This window comes from Macaca fascicularis, chromosome 5 (genome assembly GCF_037993035.2).
Source record: "Macaca fascicularis isolate 582-1 chromosome 5, T2T-MFA8v1.1".
In the NCBI taxonomy this organism is placed as follows: Eukaryota; Metazoa; Chordata; class Mammalia; order Primates; family Cercopithecidae; genus Macaca; species Macaca fascicularis.
Window position 1 is genome coordinate 19390953 of NC_088379.1, and position 23603 is coordinate 19414555.

The 23603-nt window shown below is 39.1% G+C and overlaps 1 protein-coding gene across 2 annotated transcripts in view; it reads left to right on the forward strand.

Annotated features, from left to right (window-relative positions):
• Nucleotides 1-795: 795 nt before the first annotated feature.
• SLIT2 (slit guidance ligand 2) overlaps nucleotides 796-23603 on the forward strand; it is a 370550-nt gene continuing 347742 nt past the window's right edge. For both annotated transcript variants that reach the window (XM_005554557.4, XM_005554559.4), the window contains exons 1-4: nucleotides 796-2878; nucleotides 5571-5642; nucleotides 6773-6844; nucleotides 17710-17781. In XM_005554557.4, coding sequence (XP_005554614.3) covers nucleotides 2700-2878; nucleotides 5571-5642; nucleotides 6773-6844; nucleotides 17710-17781 — 395 coding nt within the window. In that variant the 5' untranslated portion in view covers nucleotides 796-2699. The remainder of the gene's footprint in view (nucleotides 2879-5570; nucleotides 5643-6772; nucleotides 6845-17709; nucleotides 17782-23603) is intronic.

Sequence of the window (23603 nt, forward strand, 5' to 3'; positions counted from 1 at the left end):
TGGTATAATGTGCGTTGCTAGGGATTTATTTTTTCCCCTCCTTTCTCTCATAAGAGAGTAAAAATCACACAGATACAGTCAAGCCCTTAAGAGTTTTGTGAGCGTATTGCATATCCAAGACATCAACTGACCATGGTGTGGTTAAGTGTGTGTCTACAAAGGAAGGGTTAAACGGAAGGGGGTGGCTTGGAGATAGAAAGGCAAGCAAGAAGGTTTAAAAATGCTGTTTTCCAACTTGCAAAAACTGAACTTTTCAGCTCCCCAAAATACACGTGTGTGTCTGTAAGCGCAGGCAGATCTATTTCGGTAGGATTTTTCTTCAATTTAAATCATAATTTCTCTGTTTCTGTCTCTCTGTCTCTTGCTGTGCTGCAAACAGTGAGCAGCCCCCTTAAGGATCGCACGGCAAAAGCTGCAGGAGAGGCACTGGCAGGGCTGTTTATTTATGAGCCGCGTTCAAAGCCGCCCTCTCCCGATTCTGCCACTGCAAACGACTACCTCCGAGCCCGGGTCACCTCTGGGGCCAAGGAGTTGGGGACTGGGGCTCGGGAGGCTCCTTCTTCGGGCAAAGTTTGCCCGGACGTGGGAGTGAGGGGGCGAGCCAGGGCGCACGGGAACGCGCGCCGCCAGCCGCCGCCTCCGCCCAGCGTTAGCAGCCCTGGCCTCACCTCTCCCCTCTCCCCCGCGAGGTGCAGGCTCCCCGAGCGCAGCCAGGGGGCGGGGCCGGGCCTCGAGGGGCGGGGTCAGGGGGCGGGGGCTCGGGCGGCTATATAAGGCCAGCGCCGGCTCAACTTCGGACTTGGTGTTATTTATTTGGGAAGCACCCGGACGGCTGAGCTCGGCGGCGGCGGTGGTGGCTGCCGCAGACTGTGGTTAAAAAAAAGAAGGCGGCGGCGGCGGCGGAGGAGGAGGAGGCGGCGGCGAGGGATGGGAGCGCCGAGGCGCCCAGGCGCAGGCCGTAGCTGCCGCGCTTTCTGGGCACGGCGGGAGTGCTGAGCAGAAAGGGGAGCGCCGGGGCCCGCAGCCCGCTCCGGAGGCGCGGGCCGGGTTTTTGTTTGGCTGCGCTGAGCGCCAGTCAGCCCCAGCGAACAACTCCAGTTACAACAACAACCTACCTTCCTTCCAGACAAGCGAGACTTGGGCTGCTGCGTCCGTCCTATTGTTTAGACACTTGCCAGGGGCTCCGGAGTCGGCAGAGCCACCGAGTCCCCGCTCTGAGTCGTCGCCCTCCCTCTCCCCCACCTCGCTCCCTGGAGCGGGAGGCCAGGAAAGCAGCGGGAGAGGGGAAGGGGCTGGAAGGAGAAGGACTACCCGGGACTGCGGCCGCCGCGTCAGGTGCAGCTCCTGGAGCCGGGCGGCGTCGCGACGCCGGCGGGGGTACCGCCACTGTGGCCTTGGGGGACGGGATTCAAAGCCTGGGAAAAGTTGCTGCACTTTGAGAAGGAAGAACCACTAGTGGGAGACCGCCGTGGGCCGGCCGTGGCTCTGTGCCCTCCAGGACCCGGCTCTTATTTTTTCCACCTTTGCCATCAGGTGTCTGCCGCGGAGCTGCGGCGTATCCGGGAGACAAGCGGGGCTGACACGCGCGCACACACGACTGCCATTCAGCTGCCGCCTGGCTGTGCCTGGAGTAGCGGATCCCACCCGCCCACCTGCCACCGAGCCATTCTCCAGTACGCCCCAGCAGGACGCTGACACCTCCAACCTTGGCCTTTGCCTTTCCACTCCTTCCGGTCTGCCTGGCTTTAAGTCCGCCCCCAGTCAGTCCCCACTCAGTCTTCGCAGCAGCACTCGTCCTCCAGTTGGCCTCTTGGAGTTCCTCGTCGGGGTGCTGACTAGTGGATATTTCTGCCTGGCTGTGGCGGCCCGACTGCCCTTTTGTCTTTTCTGCGTGACCTCGGGGCAGGTCCTGGTGCAGAGCGTCGCCAAGGACGCCGAGCGGGAGGCGCGATTGCCCAGACATCTTTCAGCGAAGTGCATGTGTGTTTGTAAACCATCCTTGGCTATCGGGAGACCGCGAGGACCGGTCCAGGCTGCGGCGGAGCCGAGGGCGGGGGAGAGGCCGCGTGAGTGAGCAGAGTCCAGAGCCGTGCACCCCCAGAACTGCGCGTCTGCCCCGTGCGCCCCCGCGCGCCATGCCCAGTTGCCCCGCGCGTTCTGCTACGGGCCTGCTGGGCTCCCGCGACTTCTAGCTTCGGGAACCCACTTTGATCGGGGCCATAATACCTATTGAGCTCCCCTCTTCTCCCTCGTACCTTCGCCACTGGCATCGGATTTGCAGAAGCGTGCGTGGGATCAGAGGACGGCCCTCCCCCCCACAACCGGCTCCTGCATCTTCGAGGCCATTGAAGACCCAGCTCTTTTACCGCCAAGTTCATCCTTGGGAGACAGAAGACGCGTGATCTCCTCTCCGCTGCTCTTGGGGTCTCCTTGCAGCCCTGGCCAGGCTGATTTATCCTCAGGACCTAAAGTTGCCCAAGGAGCTCCTGCTCTGCCAGAGGAGGGTGGAGAGGGAGGTGGGAGGCGTGTGCCTGAGTGGGCTCTACTGTCTTGTTCCATATTATTTTGTGCACATATCCCCTGGCACTCTGGGTTGTTAGCCCCGCCGGACACTGGGCCTCAGACACTGCGCGGTTCCCTCGGAGCATAAAGCTAAAGAAAGCCCCCAGTGACGGCGAGGAAGGAGGTGGCGGGGAAAGATGCGCGGCGTTGGCTGGCAGATGCTGTCCCTGTCGCTGGGGTTAGTGCTGGCGATCCTGAACACAGTGGCACCGCAGGCGTGCCCGGCGCAGTGCTCCTGCTCGGGCAGCACAGTGGACTGTCACGGGCTGGCGCTGCGCAGCGTGCCCAGGAATATCCCCCGCAACACCGAGAGACTGTGAGTATGCGCTCTTAGTCTTTCCCTCTCCCCAACCGGGCCGTGCACCCCTGCCTCCCTTGGAGGAACCTGGCAGCTCAGGCTCCTGTGCCTGGGGCAGCCCTCACTAGCTCTCCCACATGCGCATCCTGGGGTTGAGCTCTCCGGGAGGGCACTGGTCAGGGAAGGGCCACTGTCCAAGGAGGGGCGGGTCCCCTGGCAGCTGCGCTAGTTCTCCCTCCCCTGCTCTCGTCCCGCCACTCGCAGCTCCTTGAAGGCTGGTTTTCTGGGGCTGGGGAGCGGGTAGGTAGGGAACAAGTTCTGGAGGATGCCCTGGGCGAGTGAGACGCCACTTTGTTCTCCAGACTCCATAAACGGAGTCACCTTGCGATTGCCAGCACTCCAGGTCGGTTTCAGAGCCCAGTCCCCGCTCTTGTCGCAGGCTGGCGCGGAGGGGATAGCAGGGAGACTCAAAAGAGAGAAACTTGCCCTCCCCGCTTTTGTGTCACCCTCCTGGGGGCGAAGGGTAGGAAGAAGGGGTCATGGAGTGCCTGGGAGTGCTTCTCACAGGTCGCGGGGAGAAGGGTGTCCCAGGACGGCGACAGCTCGCATAGTAGCCGCGCGCAGCCCCCCGCCCCCCACTTCTCCAGGGAGGGGAAGACGGCGTCAGGCCCCAAGGGACTTGTCTCAGCGGGCGACTGCCAGGGAGGACCGTGTCCCATCCGTTAAGCGAAGTTAGTGCTGGTTCTCCAGCGCCAACCAGCCCAACCGGGTCTTACCGCTGCGGCGACCCTGCGGCGCCCGGCTGCCCGCTCCGGCCCTTCCTGCTGAACCCCTGCGTCCCCATCCACCTTTCTGGCAGTTTCTGCGCCCCTTCACGTGGCAGCAGCTCCCCTGCCTTCCCCTCTTCGCGCTCTGTTGCCCGCAGACGTCCCCGCCTCCCTGTCTCTGCGAGTCTCTAATGAAGAAGTAAATGCAGACCCGGTGTTGACGGCCCACGCGCTCCTGGTGGGGCGCTTCCAGAGTTCAGCGAAGTGGAGCATGGAGGCCGTTCTCTTTGTGAACGCCGAGGCCGCCGCCCCGCGCCAGTCCGGCCGCCCTAGGCACGTTCCGCTCTCGCGGTTGCGTGTGTGCCAGGAGGAAGCGAAGGGCGCGGGGCTAGGCCGGCGGGGGCCAGCGCGTCTGGACTCCTCCCGCGACCTTTTTGCCCCCGGGGTGTAAGGGTTTCGGGCCGTGGAGAGGAGGCGCTCCGACCCGCACGTCTCCACCCTCGCAGCCCATTGCACTTCAACTCGCCCTTCTTATCCAACCCATTTCTCTCGCCCTCAGTTTTAAGGCCCAAGTTGAGCCCCCTTTTCCTTTGCAAACGGCTGTCTACCCCCAGCCTCACTAGGTTACCCCTACTCCTTCCTCACCTCTCCGAGCTGGCCAAATCGGGACTCTACTGGGGGTGCCTTGTCGGGATTCGATCCACATTTGTGTAGGGGTGGGGGTGGAGATTCATGTTATATCCAATAGCCCAACAATTTTAGAAACAACTGCATGGTACTCTGCTTAGCATGGAGAAGTGGGTTGGGTAGAAAGGAAGAGAAGCCACGCAGAATTCTGTTTTAGCATTTGTCATTTCATGCCATTCAGGACAGTTTAAAGTTTAAGCACGAACATGTATTACTCAACAAAAAGGGAATGCACTTGGGTGGGTGGGGGTGAAGGGGGAGCTTAGCAATTGAGTTTCAAGTCCTTGAAAAAATATACATCCTTATGAGAGATCAACAAAAAGTTTCCAGAAAATAGTTTACTGGGTGCTGACTTGTAAAAGTGCATCATGGAAACAGTTTGAATACAGATTTCAAAAGTGATGTTGTAGAGTCAAAGGTGATAGAGAGCTTGCTTCTATGAAGAGCATTCAAACCGCAGCAAAGCCTGGTTTTACTTGAAATGATTGGAACCAGGGCAAGTTTAGATCTTGACCTGAAATGCCAGAAAAGGAGATCGTGACTCCTGAAGGAAAAGTGCTGCAGAAATCTGAACAAAAATGTCAGGGCCTGAATACTATTTCCATTCTTGCCCCTGCTAGTAGTTTTCACTTTACAATCACAGCGGGGTTCCCTGAGCTGCAAATGAAGAGTTAAGGTTTTATACAAATAGACTTGTTGGAAGGTAAATGCCTAGAAATGCAAGTCTTTTAAGTGTAGTTATTTTGATGGCACTAATTTTTTTTTCTGTGCCTTGGGAAGTTTCGCCACCATGCTACCTAAGGATAGTGTTCTGAATTTTTATACAATTTCTTCCTGAATAGCATGAGAAAATTGAGTATTTAACCTCCCGAAGGGAACTTCTTTTTTGGGGGGGGGTGCCTAACAATTATAATAAAATAGTAGAATACCTGTGAAATTAATATACAATCCTTATAGAAACAAAAATGGAAAGCACTCTCCCATACACAAAACACAACAAACACACACAACAAACTTTTTTGTGATAATGTAACTACTTCATTTTCTTGTCATATGCCAGCAAGAATGAACTTTGCAAATGTGTTGAGTCATTTTAAAAATATCCTTTTAAAGGTTATCCTCTTCTCCTTCCTACATACTTTGTACACTACTTTAGTAATTGAATTAGCTTTTAGTTCTGATTTACTCTAAACTTTACTTGAAGCAGGTTCACATAGAAATAAAATGGAACTTTCACTTTCTGGTTTTTCTCTTAGGGATTTAAATGGAAATAACATCACAAGAATTACGAAGACAGATTTTGCTGGTCTTAGACACCTGAGAGTTCTGTAAGTGCATCCTCTGTATTTTTTATTAATTTTTTTTAAGGTTGCATATTTTGAGTCATTGCTGGTCTCAGTTTTTATAATTATTCTGATGACAGTAACATAAAAAATTTAAAAGTTCATGGTTTCCTTTTTTGTGTGTTTATCATTGTACTACAACCTTTAATAAAAGTTGGGGCTTTTTTTTTTTAAGGTTGGAAGCATGCCACAGAACCAATAATCCAGAAATGACCTCAGATCTTTGTTATACCATACCCTAAGCGCTTTATGCATATAAAAATGTTGAATAATTGTTTTCACAAAATGAATAAGTAAAAAGAAACATTTGATACTTTTAGGATTTGAAATTAACTAAAATATTTAAGTGGATCTGTATTTTATTATTAATAACCAAAGGGTTCTCTTTTTTTTGCAAAAATCTAATTTCAAGCATTAAAATCAACCATTCAAACTTTTCAGCAGAGTGTATAATGATCCATTGGTCATATTTTGAGTTTTTTATATTTTGTGTTTCTGTAGCTTCTATAAAATTGTTGCAATATGATTACTTCTTTAATTAGTGGGTTAAATTAGCTGTGAGTAAACTACCACTTGAGAGTCAATGTAATGTTAAATTGTTCTCACCCACAGGACTGTAAATATTGACATCCCAGTAGCCATACAGTTTTGACCATTGTGCATTCAGTGTTCTAAGTTTTAAGAGACACATTTTGGTCATTACAAATTATTCCAGTTGTTGATGTGTATCCATGTCAGAATTGAAGTATGTGTATGATGAATTACTGTATCTTGATTCTTTGGTTAAGTTGAAAAACAGTGTACCAAAAAAAGCTATCAAAGCTTCAGTGTGAAGGATTACTCTTCAGATACACTATTAGTTTAAGGGTCAGACTTTTGACCAGTAAATCTCATGAGAAACTGCATTCGTATTAAGTTTTGTGGTGCGGACCCTGCTATTTCCCTTCCATGAGTACACTCAGATATGTTATTATTAAATTTGATATTGGATCTCAACTCAGAGCAAAATTTAACTTTATAAAGGGAAAGAGTTTACAAATCTTCAGTTGCTGAATTGAAATTTATTCAGATGGTGAGTGGTAACATTAAGAAGCATGTTATATTTTGCATTTCAGTCAGCTTATGGAGAATAAGATTAGCACCATTGAAAGAGGAGCATTCCAGGATCTTAAAGAACTAGAGAGACTGTAAGTATTTTCAATTCCAAAGTTATGACAACATAACTGTGTTTTTAAAAAACACTTAAATTTCAAGCATCATGTCTTCAATTTCATGTCTTAGGTTTTGAAAATTTGCAGAAAAAGGAGGGTGAATCAGTGGTTTTCAGACTAACTTATGACAAATACAGTTCCTGAATAAATAATTCTAACTTGTAATTAAGCTCAAAAACACAGAGTTAGTTTTCTGAGACATGTATTTCCTTGATAATCATTGCTTTGGTACTTCAAGATGTACAAGCATTTCTTATTCTTCATTTGATTTGTTTTATTTGCTCATGTAGGAAGAAAGGTGGTACTTTTATTTGCATTACTGGTGCATTAGGGAAGAGAGAAGTTGTGCTAATCGTTATTTTCATTTTCATGGTGGTGCTTTGTGTGTCATCAGTGACGTTTGATGAAATATTTTATGTTTTACTGATAAAGATTTGCTTTTTGATATTTAGCATGGTGAACGTTGTTATTGTTAATACTTTCCACAGTTGTATTTTATTCTATACTAGCTTTAAAAATATTTATTCTGGAAAAATAATCTAAAGATTATGAAAGTAAGAACTGTGTTATATTGTGGTCATTCAAAGTTGGTTTCCTTCCCAAGAAAATTAAATGTAGACTTCAGATTTTAAGATACTTTTTTTACATATTACTTGAGGACTTTAAAAATGTTTGCAGTATATATCTGCAAAAGACAAAACCTCTGTCTGAAATAATTAAGATAAATTACAGACTTTTTAATTTGAAGTATGAATTGTATGTCTTACATGTCTTGATTATTCAGGTTTGATATGTTTGCATTTTGAAGGCAAAGAAAAGCTCTAATAAAAGCAGCAACAATTATTTTAATAAGTTTTCATGCCTGCCTTAATAATCACTTTAAGTAAAAATATTTTTTTCAAAAAATAATAAAATCTAATGTTCATTTTAGGCTTAACACATATTCAGGTTCACTGGGCAAAAGGGCAGAAGTTAATTCCCTGTAATTGTCCATAAGAAGAAAAATGGTTTGTCCCCTTCCAAGATATTTATAAATATTAAGACTATATTTTTATCACCTCAAGTAAAACACAGAAATGTCTACTTTATTTTACTATTAGCCTTTCTCTATGATAAATATTACAATACAAGGACTGTAATTGTGGAATTCAAAATAAATTTTAAATCACTACTTTCAACTAATTTTAGAGGGAAATAAAAATTGGTAAACATTTGGTTGCATTCATAACAAAGCTTATAAGTTCATAGCCTGTCTCTAAATATATAAAAAATACTCTGAAAGTATTTATTGTTTGATCTCCTTCATAGACTCTATGATTAGCTAATTCCTAGTAAGTAACTTGCAAAGATAGTTTAATCTTTAAGAAAGCATCAATATCATTCAAATGTTTGCTAAAATGAATAGATAATTTAAATTGTCATTTAAACTTTATGTTTTCAAGAATAACTTTTAGTCTTCACAGGAAAGTATCTTGAGTTTGGTTGCTAACTTCCAAACCATTGAAGGAATTTTGATCGCTTTTTTTGCGGTCTCTATTTTGGTTATGTTGTTGTTTTAAATATTTTCAGGAACACTAGAACTAAAGAAACTTTCTCATTCTTTTTCAAGTCACTTCGGAGTGTTGTCTGAACTTTCATCTTGATTAAATTAACTTTTCCTAAAACTTATTGACCAGATGCTATATGCTCTGAAATTTGATTAGAGTTGTAAGTAGGTACTATTTTTTGACTTTTACTTCCTCTGGGAATGTCACTTCATCTCAGAACAATTTTCTATTCTACTAAGTCAGATGTTTCAGAGTGGGAGGAGGATTTGTAATTTTGAATGAAAACTAATATATATGCAGGACTTCTTTAAATCACCCCAGCTGTTGGCCAAGAGCAAATATTTCATATTTGTGAGGAAAAGCTGAGAAAATTCCTTTTGTTTACAACTGCCAAGTCCATCTGATGGAAGCACATTGTTATCTGACAGCCAATTCATCTCCTTGGGACTCTGGAATTCAAAACCATTTCTTAGGAACATTGTGGATACACTTTTCAAATATTTATTTTTTTTTAAATACATTAAATGGTAAGGCAGGTTTGCTAAGGAATGCGTTCAATTTATTGTGAAACAAACTATTTTAAATTTTGTTCAGTGTATTGATTTAAAAAATTAAAAAAACAAAAAACAAAAAAACAAACTACCCAGAGAGTTCCATAATCAAACTGCTATGGCCTATGGTATATATCTTTATTTTAGTTAGTGTCATTAACACCAAAAAATTGCTTGCTTTTTCAAAAAGCTGCAAGAGACAATGTGAGAGACAAGAAGAAATCAATAAATTAACTTTTTACTATGTATTGTGTAAATTTATATGGTTTTTAACAATTTAGTTGTGAAATTTAAAATTGGAACTCCAAATTATGAAAAAGGTGTACAATTAGGTTTATGTTGTAAATCCCATTTATATACTGAATAGTGATTTAATTTTTATTCCTTGTATGAAGAACAAAATAAAATAAAAACATTAATTTTATTCGTGTGTAATTTATGGTTTTAAGTTGTTTTCATTTTAAAATGATAAAACAATTATAAATTACATTTTGTGAATATTTCATAGTTGTAAGTTTTTCTTTTTATTTTATTTTATGTTGATGGACTTTTAACTTGATCTATAGAAAAATCTGAAAACAGAAGATAAATATCTGTACCTTTTTTAAAAATTCAGCTTTTTAGTCTGCAAGAAACAGTCATGTTGTTGATTTGAATTTAATTGTAGCATGGAATGACAAAGTCATTATTTGCAAATCAAAGCATTATAGCTATAAAAGATAGTTTTCCCTTTCAAAGAGTGGATGAAATACAACATTTTCAGATAAACTGTCAAGAAGGAGTTAATAGTAACGTACCTCCCTCCTTTCTTTTCTCCTCCTCTCCCTCCTTTCCTTCTTTTCTTCCCTTTTAGTTTCTTTCTTCCTTACCTCTCTAACTAGCTCCTTCCCTCCCCTGCCCTTCATTCTCTTGCAACATGAGATGACACATCATTGTCAGAATGTGGTTATGCATCACTGTAAAAGGAGGAAGTTGTAATCATGTCTGCATTCCATGAGCACACATTATTTTCTGTTTTGACAGTTTGTTTCTGCACTCTCAGACCTAACATGTGCAGAGTCATATTTCCTAGGATGCTCTGTATTGCCAGCGGTACCTGTTTATCTGGGATGAAAATGAAGCCTTCAGAATGTGCCTCATATAGATTGTATTAGCAGATCTCCTGTTGCTTAATCAAAAAATTTTTCAAATGAAATGTGCTATACCTAGATGGCCAGTTAATTCAGTGGAAATTCGGAAAAAAAGGTCACATATAACCTGCAGTAAGAATCAGGACACTTAGGAAGTATATTTCTTTTATATACCTCAAGGAAGATACCTGTGTATATCTGCAATAAATACTCCATGCAAAATTATTAATTTGAGATTTTTTTGAGGCTGCATAATGTCCTAGAGGGTTAAAAAAATAACACTGGGACCCAGCAATGCTGTGGGCTTGTGTAAAATTCTGTTGTTCACACACGGTTTATGGGGTTAGATACTACAGTCATTCAGTTCTATTTTATGGCCTTTTAGGGGGACCCAGACCATGTTGGGGTTCCACTAGTGAAAATAATCTTCTTTTGAAAGTTCCTTGATAATACAAATGGAAAAGTATGAGAAAGTTTTTGAAAATGTTTAGGGTTGTTATGGGACATTGTATTATTTACTCTAAGACTGAAAAGTGAAATGCATATATGCATAGGTTATGTTGGTAAGAATCAGTAGCATACTGTAAAAAGTCTTGGATATTAGGCTTTGTGTGAACACTGAAACCATCTTATACCCTTAAAATAAGGAAATTGTGGAAATAATAAAGGCAAGCATGTGGAGTGTTCATCTTTTCCCACCAATACTTGGTAAATGTGTGCTTTTAAGACCAATACTGCTTTAACTTCTCCTAGTGTTAGTATAATTGGGTTTGAAATGACATTTTTCTCAATAGCTTTGTCATTTGATTACTCATTTATGCTTGAAAATGAGCTCGGAAAATATTATTATGAGAAAGCCATGTAAGGAATCTTGAGCAGTCAAGCTGTTAACTGAGACATTTAAATTTTCCACCAAGTTGATATAAAGAAAATATTGTTTTTAAGTTAGAAAAGTCTAAGCCCCTTTACAGTGGAGCCTACATTTGACTAAACACTACACTGTAATGAGATGGTATGTAAAAGACACATTTGTTTAAGGTGATGCTGAATTAGTTCTCCCTGCATACACATAGCACCCCTAAGCAGGGGACAGACAGTGTGAGTGAGGCTGAGGAAGTATGATGTGGTAGGTTTTTGTTGTAAGTCTTTACACATGAGTTCAAGTAGAGAATATGTTGTGGAACAGGTCTGAAAGAAAGCATCATTTATCCTCTGTTCATCAAGGATCTGGACATATTCTCTGTTCATCAAGGATTAGTCTCTTCTGACTAATCCGACAAGTTTATAGGCAACACATAACACATACCTTTTCTTAACAGAACGACAGTCTAACGGTGCTAATCTCCTTGGAAAAGAATGCAAGCCCATCTCAAAAGAATTGTTTTCTGGTATCTTTCCACACAAGTTTAAAATCATGGCAGTCATTTTCTTGGAAAGTCTCTTTAAAGGACACGTCAAACTCTGTGACAGAGGCTGAGTATGCACATAGCATAAAATATAAATGTTCTAAAAGATAGAATAGCCATTATATGCCAGTGATGTTCACCTATTTATAAGCAACGTGGTCGATTTTAAATTAGGTTTACTGACGCTGGTCGTAGAAAGCTTTAATCCCTGTGCACTGTTACAAGTTTTGCAGAACATTGAATCCATCTGAGAGAGTTTCTCATGCAACATTTTTTATGGGCCTTGAGGTTGAATGGTGGTGAGAAGGCTCGTTTGCTCTTTGTGGACCATTTTATAAATTCTGAAGCAGCGAGGGTGTTTATTTTTCCCACATCTGTTTTGGGTCCTCTTTTGTGACAGTGTTTGCTGGATGCTGTGTCCTTTATACCTCCCCTGAAATGAGTAGTTTAGTTTGCACTGTTACAATGTATTTGTGGAAGTAGCCAATGTCAAATATTTTACGTTTAATTCCCTCTCTCCTTTCTTTTGGATACCTTTCTGCTTGAATTATGTCTTCTAGACTGAATTTCACAACTTCACATGGAAAGAGAGACATTTCTGCATGGACTTCATATATATTGCCGTTACCTTTTTTCAAACCAAGTGTTATCTGCTGGACTGGAAAGCATATTGATGCAAATGCTTTCAGAACGAAAACTTGATAATAGGGCTGTGATTTGATCTCATCAATATTGCTTTACTATAATATTTACAGAAAATTATTTGGATGTCCTCTGTACAGTGTCCATACACTCTGAATACAGATGGACAGTTTTGGAGCAGGGGCTCTGTGCTGCTGTTTGAGGTTCTAGAGTAAAAGCACAGAATGTGGATTATCTAGAAATCCCTGTTCTTCGACATCTTATTTTATCTGCTGATGCTTGGTGTCTCATGGAATACCAGGCAAATACACATTGGTTGTACTGTTGATTATGGTTTCTAACCAGATACAAGCTCCCCTTTCTCCTTTTGAAATCAGAAACGTTAGGGAAGAGTGATATCAGAAAACCCTTGGTTTCAATTCCACTGAGTGATCTTGATCACCTTGCTTCATCTTTCAAAATTTCAGTTTCCTCATCTTTAAAACAGGGATAATCATGATATCTCATAGTGGCAATAAGTAAGATAATGTACATAGCTTCACAAAATGCTGGGCACAGAGCACTTAAATAACTATTATTCTACATTTCAACATACCTCTCTTATTTCTCAATCGTTGAGATTAGGAATTATTTTATCTTAGCTGCTAAAGTGTATATATGATCCATTTGGCTTGTTACAGTCATATTTACATTTTTTAAAAATGTTCTTCCTAACATAGTATATGGTCAACAGGAGAGATGTGAAGAAAAGGTAAACAACCCTTCAATGGTTATTTCAGAGTATTTTTCATAGTCTCTCTGAATATGTAGAGAAATACCAGGAAATAAGGGGACAACAGAGGAAGCAGTATTTTGCTAATAAGTCTTGACATCCCTAGCAAGGAATACAAGGGATTAAGTTATCATTGAAATCACTGCTGAAAATGTAAACTTTATTTTATTTACATAATGCAAAATAAATTTTAAGATCCGTGCTTTGAAAATGTTAGAATAAAAACATTTTTATAAGAGAAGTCAAAATTTACCTGAGAAGGTGGCAAAAGAGGGGGCTAAATAGTTTTACGCTTGATCATTCATGTAGGAGAAATAGGAGGTTAGAAATGGTAGGCTTTAAGGCAGCATTTATCAAACATTTATTACAGACCTAGCACGCTGCTAAAAACACCTTATATTTGCACTGACAAGTAAGTAAGGAGCACAAAATTTTACTGGCTTTGGTAAAACTGTTCTCATATTACGTTTTGAATTAGATGGAAGGTTGTGAACATTAATTGAATTTAGGTGAAAGTTGCAAAAAGTAAGAGACTATAACCCCTGCTAAAGGACAAGAGTCACAGACGCAGCTGGCAGATAATAATTCAAAACAATGTTTGTCAATATGTTCAGGCTGCCCTTCAAATTGAGGTTGTTAAGAATCAGTATTTGAGAGGACAGTGGTGTTTTGTGCGATGCAGAAAGATCATTCACTCCTCTGAAAGTCAGACTCAAAAATAGCTGGTAGCACAGAGCAAACAGTTACTGGAATCCCTTCTTGTCTTTGCCCTGGGAGAAAGTATCTCAGAGACATACATTACACACCTTTCTGAAACTGTGAATTGCCATCTAGAGAATTATCAAGCGTTTCTGGAATCTTATGGGCAGATTCCATCGAGGGGTGAGGACACATGACTTAGATATCATTATATCTCTGTCTCTTCTTTGACACCATTGAGTGTCTGTGCTCTGAACAATGACAATTGACTCACCTGGTCTGTTTAACAAAGCTAATTTATGTTGGCTCCCATAAGTAATCCTCTGTGATATCTTTAATTCACTACATGCTGTTTCCTGTTCTGGAACCATCAGATTTAACTTCAACTCATTTATGTTAGAGATCTTATTCTGACACAATCATCCTCAAGCTGTTAAGCAAATTTCTGTCACATTAAAAGCTAGGCTACTTTTTCTCTAGCTCTGTTTAGTAATTGTTATATACCTTAATAGTCTTTAAAAGAAGTTTAAATTTTAAGTAAGTGTTCTTTAATTTAAGGGTTTAATTTCTGGTGATTGTACAAGCATCTATCCTTTAAAATTTTTATTTATTTAATATTTTGAAAGTTTTTGCTTTTTATGTTAATGTTTGTATAACCATTTAGCCTTAGTATGGATGGAAGAGAGAATAGAAAAAGTGGAGGCAAAAGTGTCTTCATACTCCTTTAAATACAATAAAAAGGAAACGTATACTGTTTTGTTGTATCCATATTACCACATTCCTTACTGTTATCTGTCCTTTTTGTGTGATGCCACCTTGTCTTATCCTAAAAACAGAAATGTATCTGGTGGGTTTAGACATATAAAGATCACTCATAATAATTTTCCTGAAATAATTATAAACTACTTGAATTCAGAGGTGAGTGCTTCATATATATTTTCATTTTTTTTCTGAAATTTAAAATACCTAATTTTCAACAGGTGTTTCAAACCATGAGCTGAACATAGAGCTAGCTTTTTTAAAAAATAAAACTTTGTTTTATTTACAATTGCTTCGTTCATAGATACTTAAGAAATGGATCAAATAAATCTACGTTTTGCCTCAGGGAATATAGGTGAAAAGGAAAGCTTCAGCATTTTATTATTCTGAATTATTGTTTAGGAATGTTTAGACTGTATTTTTTCCAGAAGAGTGATTCAGAGGGCCTGTTTTAGTGTCACACCACCTTCATTCAGGCCCTAACTTTATGTCTTTGAACTCTGCTCTTCTCTCCAGAACAGCAGTGAGAATTGTACTTACTCATGGGGACGTGGTGAAGAGTGAATGAGATAACTTGTATAAACCTCTCAGAATAGTGACCATCACCTAGTAAGCTTATTACTTACACAGTGAATTAGAATATGTGTTAGCTATTACTTACACAGTGAATTAGGAACCACTAGGAATAAGAAAAGGATAATAATTAAGAAAAAAATAACACTTCTTGTATCCAACCTGAAAAATCTGCTTTCTCACAATATATGAAACTATACTGATGTAGACCCGTTAACAAGAAAGCTGGTAGCAGCTGTTGTTCACTTATATATCTGAATTTGTTTAAACACACTGAATTCTTTCCAGCTTCTAGGTGATGTTGAGAATCACATCACCAAGGATGTTGATGGAATGGAAAGGAGGAAACTACTGTCTGGGACATGTGAACGCAGGTTTGACAGCCAGAGAGTGGCATCAAACTCAAGGCAGGTGCCTCAGGGAGAATGCCAGAGGAATGTTGGCTTAATACAAAATGTAAATGCTAGGGCCTTGCTGAAATATATCAAAATACTACACAACGCTGTTCTCATTCAGCATTTCCTAAGAACCTACTAAGGGCCAGAGATTAGGAAATGTTGACTGAGAGCAGGCTGCTCTCTTTGGCTTTTCATATGGTTCAAAACTTACTAAGTGCCAGGGCAGAAGGGAGGGAATACAAAGATTTAGTCTTTATGCTTGACGAGCTCACAGTCTAGTGGGAAAGGGACCAGTACATGAATAAATATTACACAGTGTAAGGGACCCTTACTTATCAAATGCTGTGGGGACACAGCCAAGAGAAGCACTAACTTTTTGTGGGAGAATCAGGGGAAGGTTCACAGAGGATGTAAGAAAGCACCATTTGGAGAAAAGGAGAAGCACTTCATAAAGAGAACTGCCTCTGCAGGACCCAGGGGTTTGCCGAGAGTGCTTGCTCTGGCTAAAGAATAACAAATGAGGCTGGTAAATCTGGTGGTTTGGATCACATCATGAGAGCACATTTCTGCTATTTTAGAAATTGGAATTGGCTCTTTGGACAATGGAGGTCCTTCCAAGAGTGGTTGCATTCCTAAAAAAAATCTCATTACCACTGTTGCAAATATTTGTAATCTGTTTTTAGAGGGAAATATAACAAAGTAACAATCTGCATTTCATTGAAATTGTATAATGCTAGACTTTGGAAGTACACTTTCTTCAAAATCATACCTAACAGAGAACAAATAAATAAAAGCTTTTGATTTGACTTTAAATTTTACCTTGTTATGTGCTTCATTCAAAAAAATAGTGTAAGTGGGAAGTAAATTCACTCTTTTACCACTAATTTTACTATTTGCCCCTACTTGTCTTGGCATACTTTTTATTAGTATGCATTTTGATAGGGCCTGAGAATGTTTCTGTAGATGACCAACTTCCTTCTGAGTTCACATAAAGTTATGGTGCCATCATTGCTTCATGGCATTTTTTAGAATGGAAAGAAGTTCTGAAGTTTACCTGGTCTAGCTTCTCACTTACAAACAGGATTTTTAAAAATTATATCATTTTCCAAAAAAAAAAAAAAACTCATAGCCTCTGTTTGAATACATTTTGAGATAAGGAGTTGAGAGTTTCCATTTCTTAATAGCTAGTTCTTAGAAGGGTCTTCTGTATAATCGAATTTCTTAGGAATTACAATCCGGGGGTCCATTTCTGCCCTCTGGAGACTAAATAAGTATAATTCTGCATCTGCCCGATGACCCTTTCAATATGTCAAGATTGATATGCCCTCTTTTCCTGTCCCTTTTGATACTTATCTTTAAGACTTAAGAAATGCCTCTGCTTTCCTCAGTGTGGCATTACTTTCAGAACTATATCCAGAAGCTATACTATATAATATGCCTCTATCCCTCTCGAGCTAGGCAGCTTGTAAGTCATTTGAGTGCAAAATGTTACATCAGCTCTTTATCGTTTTATTTAGATTTGGGAAAAGCAGAGAAATAGACAGTTATTTTAAATTAAATGTTAAATTGTACACTTAAAACAGAGGGGATTGGGATATGACTACATCAGAGATAGTATTTGCCCACTCTTTCTTTAACAGGTGTGCATACCAAGCATCAGGGCTTAAATTGAGTTAGAGTTGGAATCACACTCTTCTTTAAAACATTTACAACATTCCAATTTACTTAGACATTTTAAAACATTACTTAAACAGATTTGACGCCACTATTAGTTATACTGCTGAGCCTTAAATTCAGTTAAGGATTGGAAGCTGTGGGTTGAGGTTTGAACTCTGGGTTGGTTATTCTCCTGATTTTGCCTATGGGACAAATCATGCCGACAATTTCTCACACCTTTTTTTTTTTTCTCGCAACTAAATGAAAAGCTAACAAAATTAAAATTTCCATCTCCCCACAATTCCTTGGCTGAGATTTTAGGCCAATTGGGACTGTGTATGGATTATTTTAGACACCATTTATTGTGGTATTTCTGCTGGATATTGAAGTCACCTACCTTAGGGGCCTAAGACTGAGTCACAAAAATCCTTTATTGTTGTGTATATTCTGGTTGACTGATGTTGCACAGGATTTGAGTTTGGAGTTTAGACCCCAGTAATCATCATCATAGTAAGCACAATGGAAAACTGCTTTAAAGAGTCATGTAACAAAAGGTGTAAGCAACTTTTGATTTGCAATGCTTGAATTCTCTTGAATGTCATTTCATTCTTTTCTGAAATACAGGATGAGGCATGACACTACCAAATCACAGTCTCATTGTTGGGTATTTTCTGTGTAACATAAGCTTTGTTTTTGTTTTCTCTAAAGGCGTTTAAACAGAAATCACCTTCAGCTGTTTCCTGAGTTGCTGTTTCTTGGGACTGCGAAGCTATACAGGCTGTAAGTAGACACAAATAGTTATTGTTGCTTTGGGTAGTACCTTGTGTTTTATTAAATGTATTTTGGATCTGTTTCTGTGTGCTTTCCTGGAATCTATGCATCAATAGATTAATGGATTAAAAGTTTGTGTTTTTTTTCTTTAGGAAATTTATGATTTGTTTTCTAGTGGTTGTTTTATTTGGTTAGGATTTAGCGGTTGATGTATGTGATACGGTAATTGGATTATTATTGTTATTTTTGGTAATGTGATGATGGCAAGATTTACCTACTTTTTAATGGAAATGTTTGATTAAGTTCTGAAGGGAGAAAATTGCTACTGTGCTTCCTCTTAAGAGGAAGCTGGCAGTGTGTTCTTGTAAAGTTGAGATTTTTAATGTTAGCTTTTTTGGTATTGTTTCTGGGCTCAAGTAGTAGTGTTTATTAGTCCGAAAATATTATTATAAGGTATTTAAAGAGGGCTGTAAATTTCCTCTTAAATGTTTCCTTTAAAGCCAGAATTTCAGCCTCTGCAATATGAATGACTGTATGGCACGGTTTTCATATTAAATACGTCATAGACTATTAAAGGAAGTAATTCCTTAAAGGAGCATAATGTGAGTATTAGGGGGAATCACTTTTTCCTCCCTGGAATGCTTTTGCACTGACCTAATGTGTAATAGTGAAAACACATTTTTGAAAGCATTTAAAAATGAGATTTTCAGCCATATGAATGACTTTGTGCAGATGGGAGATAAGCTACAAAGTTTTGGAAAAATAAATAGCAATGATTATTGAGGTACATGCATGTTGTGAAAAAACTGCCGGGATGTATAGAGTAAATTGCTCCATTAGCCCCCACCTGGATGGTGGGAGTCCCATATGGTACTATTTGTAGAGAAAGTGAGCATATTTCCTTTTTCTGAATTTGTCTTTGTAGCCTACTAGTTCAATATAGTTATCAATTCCAGAAGTAGGAGGACTGTCCTCTCACACCCTTCACCCCCAAGAATAGCCAGGATCTTTGTTAATGTCCTCCTGAAACCTTAACAACCTTAACTTACTATAGGGAGGTATTCCCCAGCTGACAGACCAGATCTTCTCTCCAGAGTCTTTCCTGACTTTGTTCCTCTAAGGATAGTTAAAATCACCTGACATTTTTCTCTCCTTTTTTTTGTGTTCCCTCCTGCTCAATTGGCCCAATTTAAGTAAATTTTAAAAATCAAATAAAGAAACTTTGGAACTGCATTTTTAACAAAAATTATCTAAGAACTATTTTTACTAAGGAAATAGGATGTAGGTTTGCCATAAAGATTATATGTATGCATATCAGTAGATAATTATATCTAAATGTTTGTGCTTAGTTTCTAAAAAGGGTCATAGAATTGGTTTTGATAGTATTTCACTTTCAGCTTTAGTTATTGTTGACTGAGGAGATTTTTTAAGGAATCGACTTGGATTAATTTCCCCAGTTTAAGGTGGTTTAATCCATTGCAGAATCCTTCATCAGCAAATTATATTCTGCTTGACATTTTGCCCTCTTTGACAATATTACATAGCAGACCAAGAGATTTTTTTTATCTTTTGTTATGATTTTATAACTTTATGCAGCAGCTATATGAAAAAAGACTTGAAATCTTTAAGTGAATTAAAGAAACAGAATCCATAAACCTATGACAGCATTTCCTAATTAATTAAATGCATGTTGGAAAATGGGGACACAGGCAGCTAGAAAATGTGTTCAGATTTTTTAATGTGTCTTTCTGGCTCAAAGGATTTGTCCTGGGGAGTAATAACAGCTAAAGCAATGTTTGTTAGGTGGAACTGGTTACAAGATGTGAATATTTTTATGTTTCAGAAGTTATATAACTTGATGGCCTAGCATTCAATATTGACGAAATGTATCTCTTTACATGAGATGTGACATCAGATTTAGGCACTGGGTGTACATAGAAAACTAGAGGTGGAATTTTTATTTGCATCCTCAAGTCAGGAATCTTAATTTGAGTTAAGGAACTGTTGCCTCATCTGAATTAGACTTAGGTGAATTGTTAAGAGTGCTTTTTCTCTCGAGAAGATAAGTTGTAAGCTGCACGTGACCAGTTGTTTATGATGGTGATTATTAATTAAATTAAACAACTGCCATTGGAAGTCTTTAATAAACAAAGGAACACACACTTGTGAAGCTGACTACTGGCTAGTGTAATTATGAAAAGCAAGGGTACAAGTTCACATTTTCTTCATATGATACAGATGCCTAGTAGCTCACCTGAAACAAATATTCCAGCAGATGGGAAAATGTGTACAAACCTATATGCACAACATCCTTTCTAATGCTCATTTAAAAACATAGTTTTTTCACAAGAAGGACAAGTAACAGAACAAAGGATATGGAATTTTTGACAAATAATGGGGAAAAATGATAGGACAAGGAAAGTATTTGATAGTTGATATATGTATGATTGTTTTATAAATATATATAAAAAATACATAAGTATATATGATATAAATATGTTTATAGAATATATATTTTGACATTTGTATAATATATAATTAAACATAATATATTATATATGTAATATAATATATAATTTATATAATATATTATATATAATTTATATTTATATAATATACATTTATATAATTTATATATATAAAGCAAGCCATATTTGCCCCTGCTGTCTAATGCAGTAGAGGCATACTATATGCAGAACTCATAAAAAAACAAATTTAGGATTTACTTCCTCTGTATAGGTTGTTCCGAGATACAAATTAATATTTCAATTTCTTTATTTTCTTAGTTATTGTATACTTTATTCGTACTTAACACTATGTTTTCCCAGGTTTATCACTAATTTAAAAGTCTACTGGTTTAATATATAGTTTATACACTGAAGTTTGGTTTTTCACATTGTTGGCTTAGATGAAAGCTTGTTGGATATACTGGACCTTGTGTTGCTTTTCTTTGAGCTTTGGAATAAATAATCACCATTTGACTAGTGGCTGAAAATAAGATACCAGGGGAAGAAGCACACATGCTTTTCACAGACTCTGAATGCAATATAAAAGAAAAGGAGGGTATACTGTATATGAATTATGATTCGACACGCTTGGTTGCTGCTAGCGGCCAAATATGCTTTTCCTTTGCTGTCTGCTCCAATTTCTCTTTGGACGGGTTGAGAGAGCACTACATGTTCAGGTCAAGATGTTTGCTCAGAAATAGTAGTACAGTTGCAGCTGTGTTTGTTGGAGTAGGAGACTAGTTTAAATAGCATTACCATTTATCCAGTCCATTAACAGAACTCTGTAAAATAATACCAACTCTGCATAAACTACAGGACAGTGTAATAAAATTACAAGCACTTGTTGACAGATGGAAAGTGTAAGTAAAGGGAAACTAAAATAAGGGACGATAGGTTGGAGGTTTAAAAAAAAAAAAAAAAAAAAAGCCTGCATGAAGTTTTCTTAACTTATAGACTCTATCTTCCCCTTTGCTCCTCCTCCAAAATCAAGGTTGCATTTTTATTATGAACCTAAGAGAAGAGGAAATTATTTGTAAAGAAATCTGGAGCTGGTTAACTGAAGAAGAGATTGCAGGGAATTTTGAAACAGTTGATTATGATTGATTGAAATTTATGAGTACTAATACAAATCTTCCTGAAAAGTGTAATCTTAAAAGAGGCTTAGGAGTAAGTGATTCACACTTTCTGTTGAGTTTGCGACTACTAATCTGGACTCATTAAAGAGGAATTTCATTGGTAGTACTGCGGTTAGACATTTGGTTATAAATATTTGTTTTGTGGTTTTCGGTTTATTTCTTTGAGTATATTATATTTACTGAGACTTCTAACATAAGCTTAAGTATCCAAAGCACTTTTTAGAAACTCATTTTTCACTTTTATCTGCCAAACCAAACCAAAGCTAAACAAACAAACAAAAAGAACTGCATCTGTCCCAAGGACTCATTTTCTCTACTTCTTTGAATAAAAACTTTTTACTTCTGGTTCTCAAGTGCCATTCATTATTCCCCAGTGAGTTTTGGAGTGACTAAATTATCTAACATTAGGAATGGTATTTTTAAGGCCGAGAACTCTCTTTATGGCCTAGTGAATACTTACCTGAGACAAATAGATTTTGACTGCTTGATTTCATTGGCCGGGTCATAATTCTTTATCTGTCATATAGGATCTCAGATTCTCAAAATTGCTTTTGATAACTATAATAATTGGGACTTTCTTTCTTAAGAGGAAAACTTAATTTTTTATTAAGGTAATAAATTAATTTGTTCAGCATAAAAATATATATAATTAAGCTGTCTTTATTTTCCTTTCCATCACTGCCATAGGAGGAGCCTTAGTTTTTGTTTCTTTAATAGTTATAAGAGCAACACAAGTTCATTGTTAAAAAGATTTAGGAAAATCAGAAAAAATAGAAAATAGGAAGTAAAAATTATCTATTATCTCACTACGCAGATATAGCCATTACTATACTTATCAATTATTATCTTAGAATTATTTTTATGATTATGCATATAAATGCTACTTAGATGCGTATTATGAAAACTTTTTTTTTTTCTAAAACCCCAGGGTCTAGTATAAGGCTTGACCTTTAGAAGCTCTCATTAAGTGTTTGATGTATTGAATTAAATCTCTGTTGGGTTCAGGATTTGTAACTTGAATGAGCAAATAGTAACTCTGGGATGGCATTATAAATAATGGAGAACCAAATTAAATTTAAAGGATAACTTGGTCAATTAAATGTTTGATCCCCCTAGGTTCCTCAAACATTGAAGTGTTTCAGCAGATACAACACAGTCAAAATGATCCATTTTTCACCTAAGCAAAATATACCTTAATTTAATAAAATGTCGTATAAAACTAACTCCCTAGCTCTTGGATGTCGGTTTAGTCTCATAGGTTTCTTGGAGTCAACCGTAAAAGCAGGATACAACAGAGGAGCCCGTGTACAAATTTCTCTTGAATTAATTTCTGCCAGCTCTGATTAAAGTGTGGACTACTAGAGGTGTCAGGTGCCATAGTTTCCTGCTTCATTTTACTCTTGGCCTGTTTGGCCCCTGCCACAATAAATCCGACAGTGGTTGTGCAGGAATTGCAGGTTGCAGTTGCTACGGTTACTGTTGTTCAGCCAGACCGACATCATTACTCATCTAGCGTGCTGCCATGATAGCTACCGCTGGTTTCTGTTGCTGAGACTGCCAGAGAGCTTCGTGTGCTAAGGGTGAAAGTTCTGTCGAAGGTGGCGTCTGTGTTCTAATTTGGTGTAAGGAAACACTATCTGAATTATATACTGATACTTTGCTAAGGGGAACAGATTGACTCGATATCGAGAGAGAGAAAACTTAGGAAACTTCACTGTCAGTGATTAAAACACCAAGTCCTTCATTACTTAGGTAACTTATTAATTACTTACTGGGCCCAAGGGACTCTGTTTTTGCCACTTAAAAAATAGAGACATACAAGGAGTATTGTATTTAAAAAGATTACCACTGTATAAACAAGACTTTATTTTCGAATAGGTAGACAACAGACTTGATATATGGATATCTGAACACAGCTCAAAATAGCCATTATCACTTGTCATGAAAGAAATAAAAGTGCAAAGCCCTGAGCAGGACCTACTGTTACTTTTTTTTTTTAAATCAACGTGTAATCCTGTGATTTAAATGTTCTAAATCCAATGAAGATTAAGATTATATTTGAGATTTTGCCAGATCTAGTGTTTATGGTTTTTACTTCAAAGGGATTACTGATAGACTTTTTGCTAAAGAAAGCCAACAATTGTCCAGTTTCTGCTGTTGCCAGCACACAGAGTGGGCCTTCTGAGTG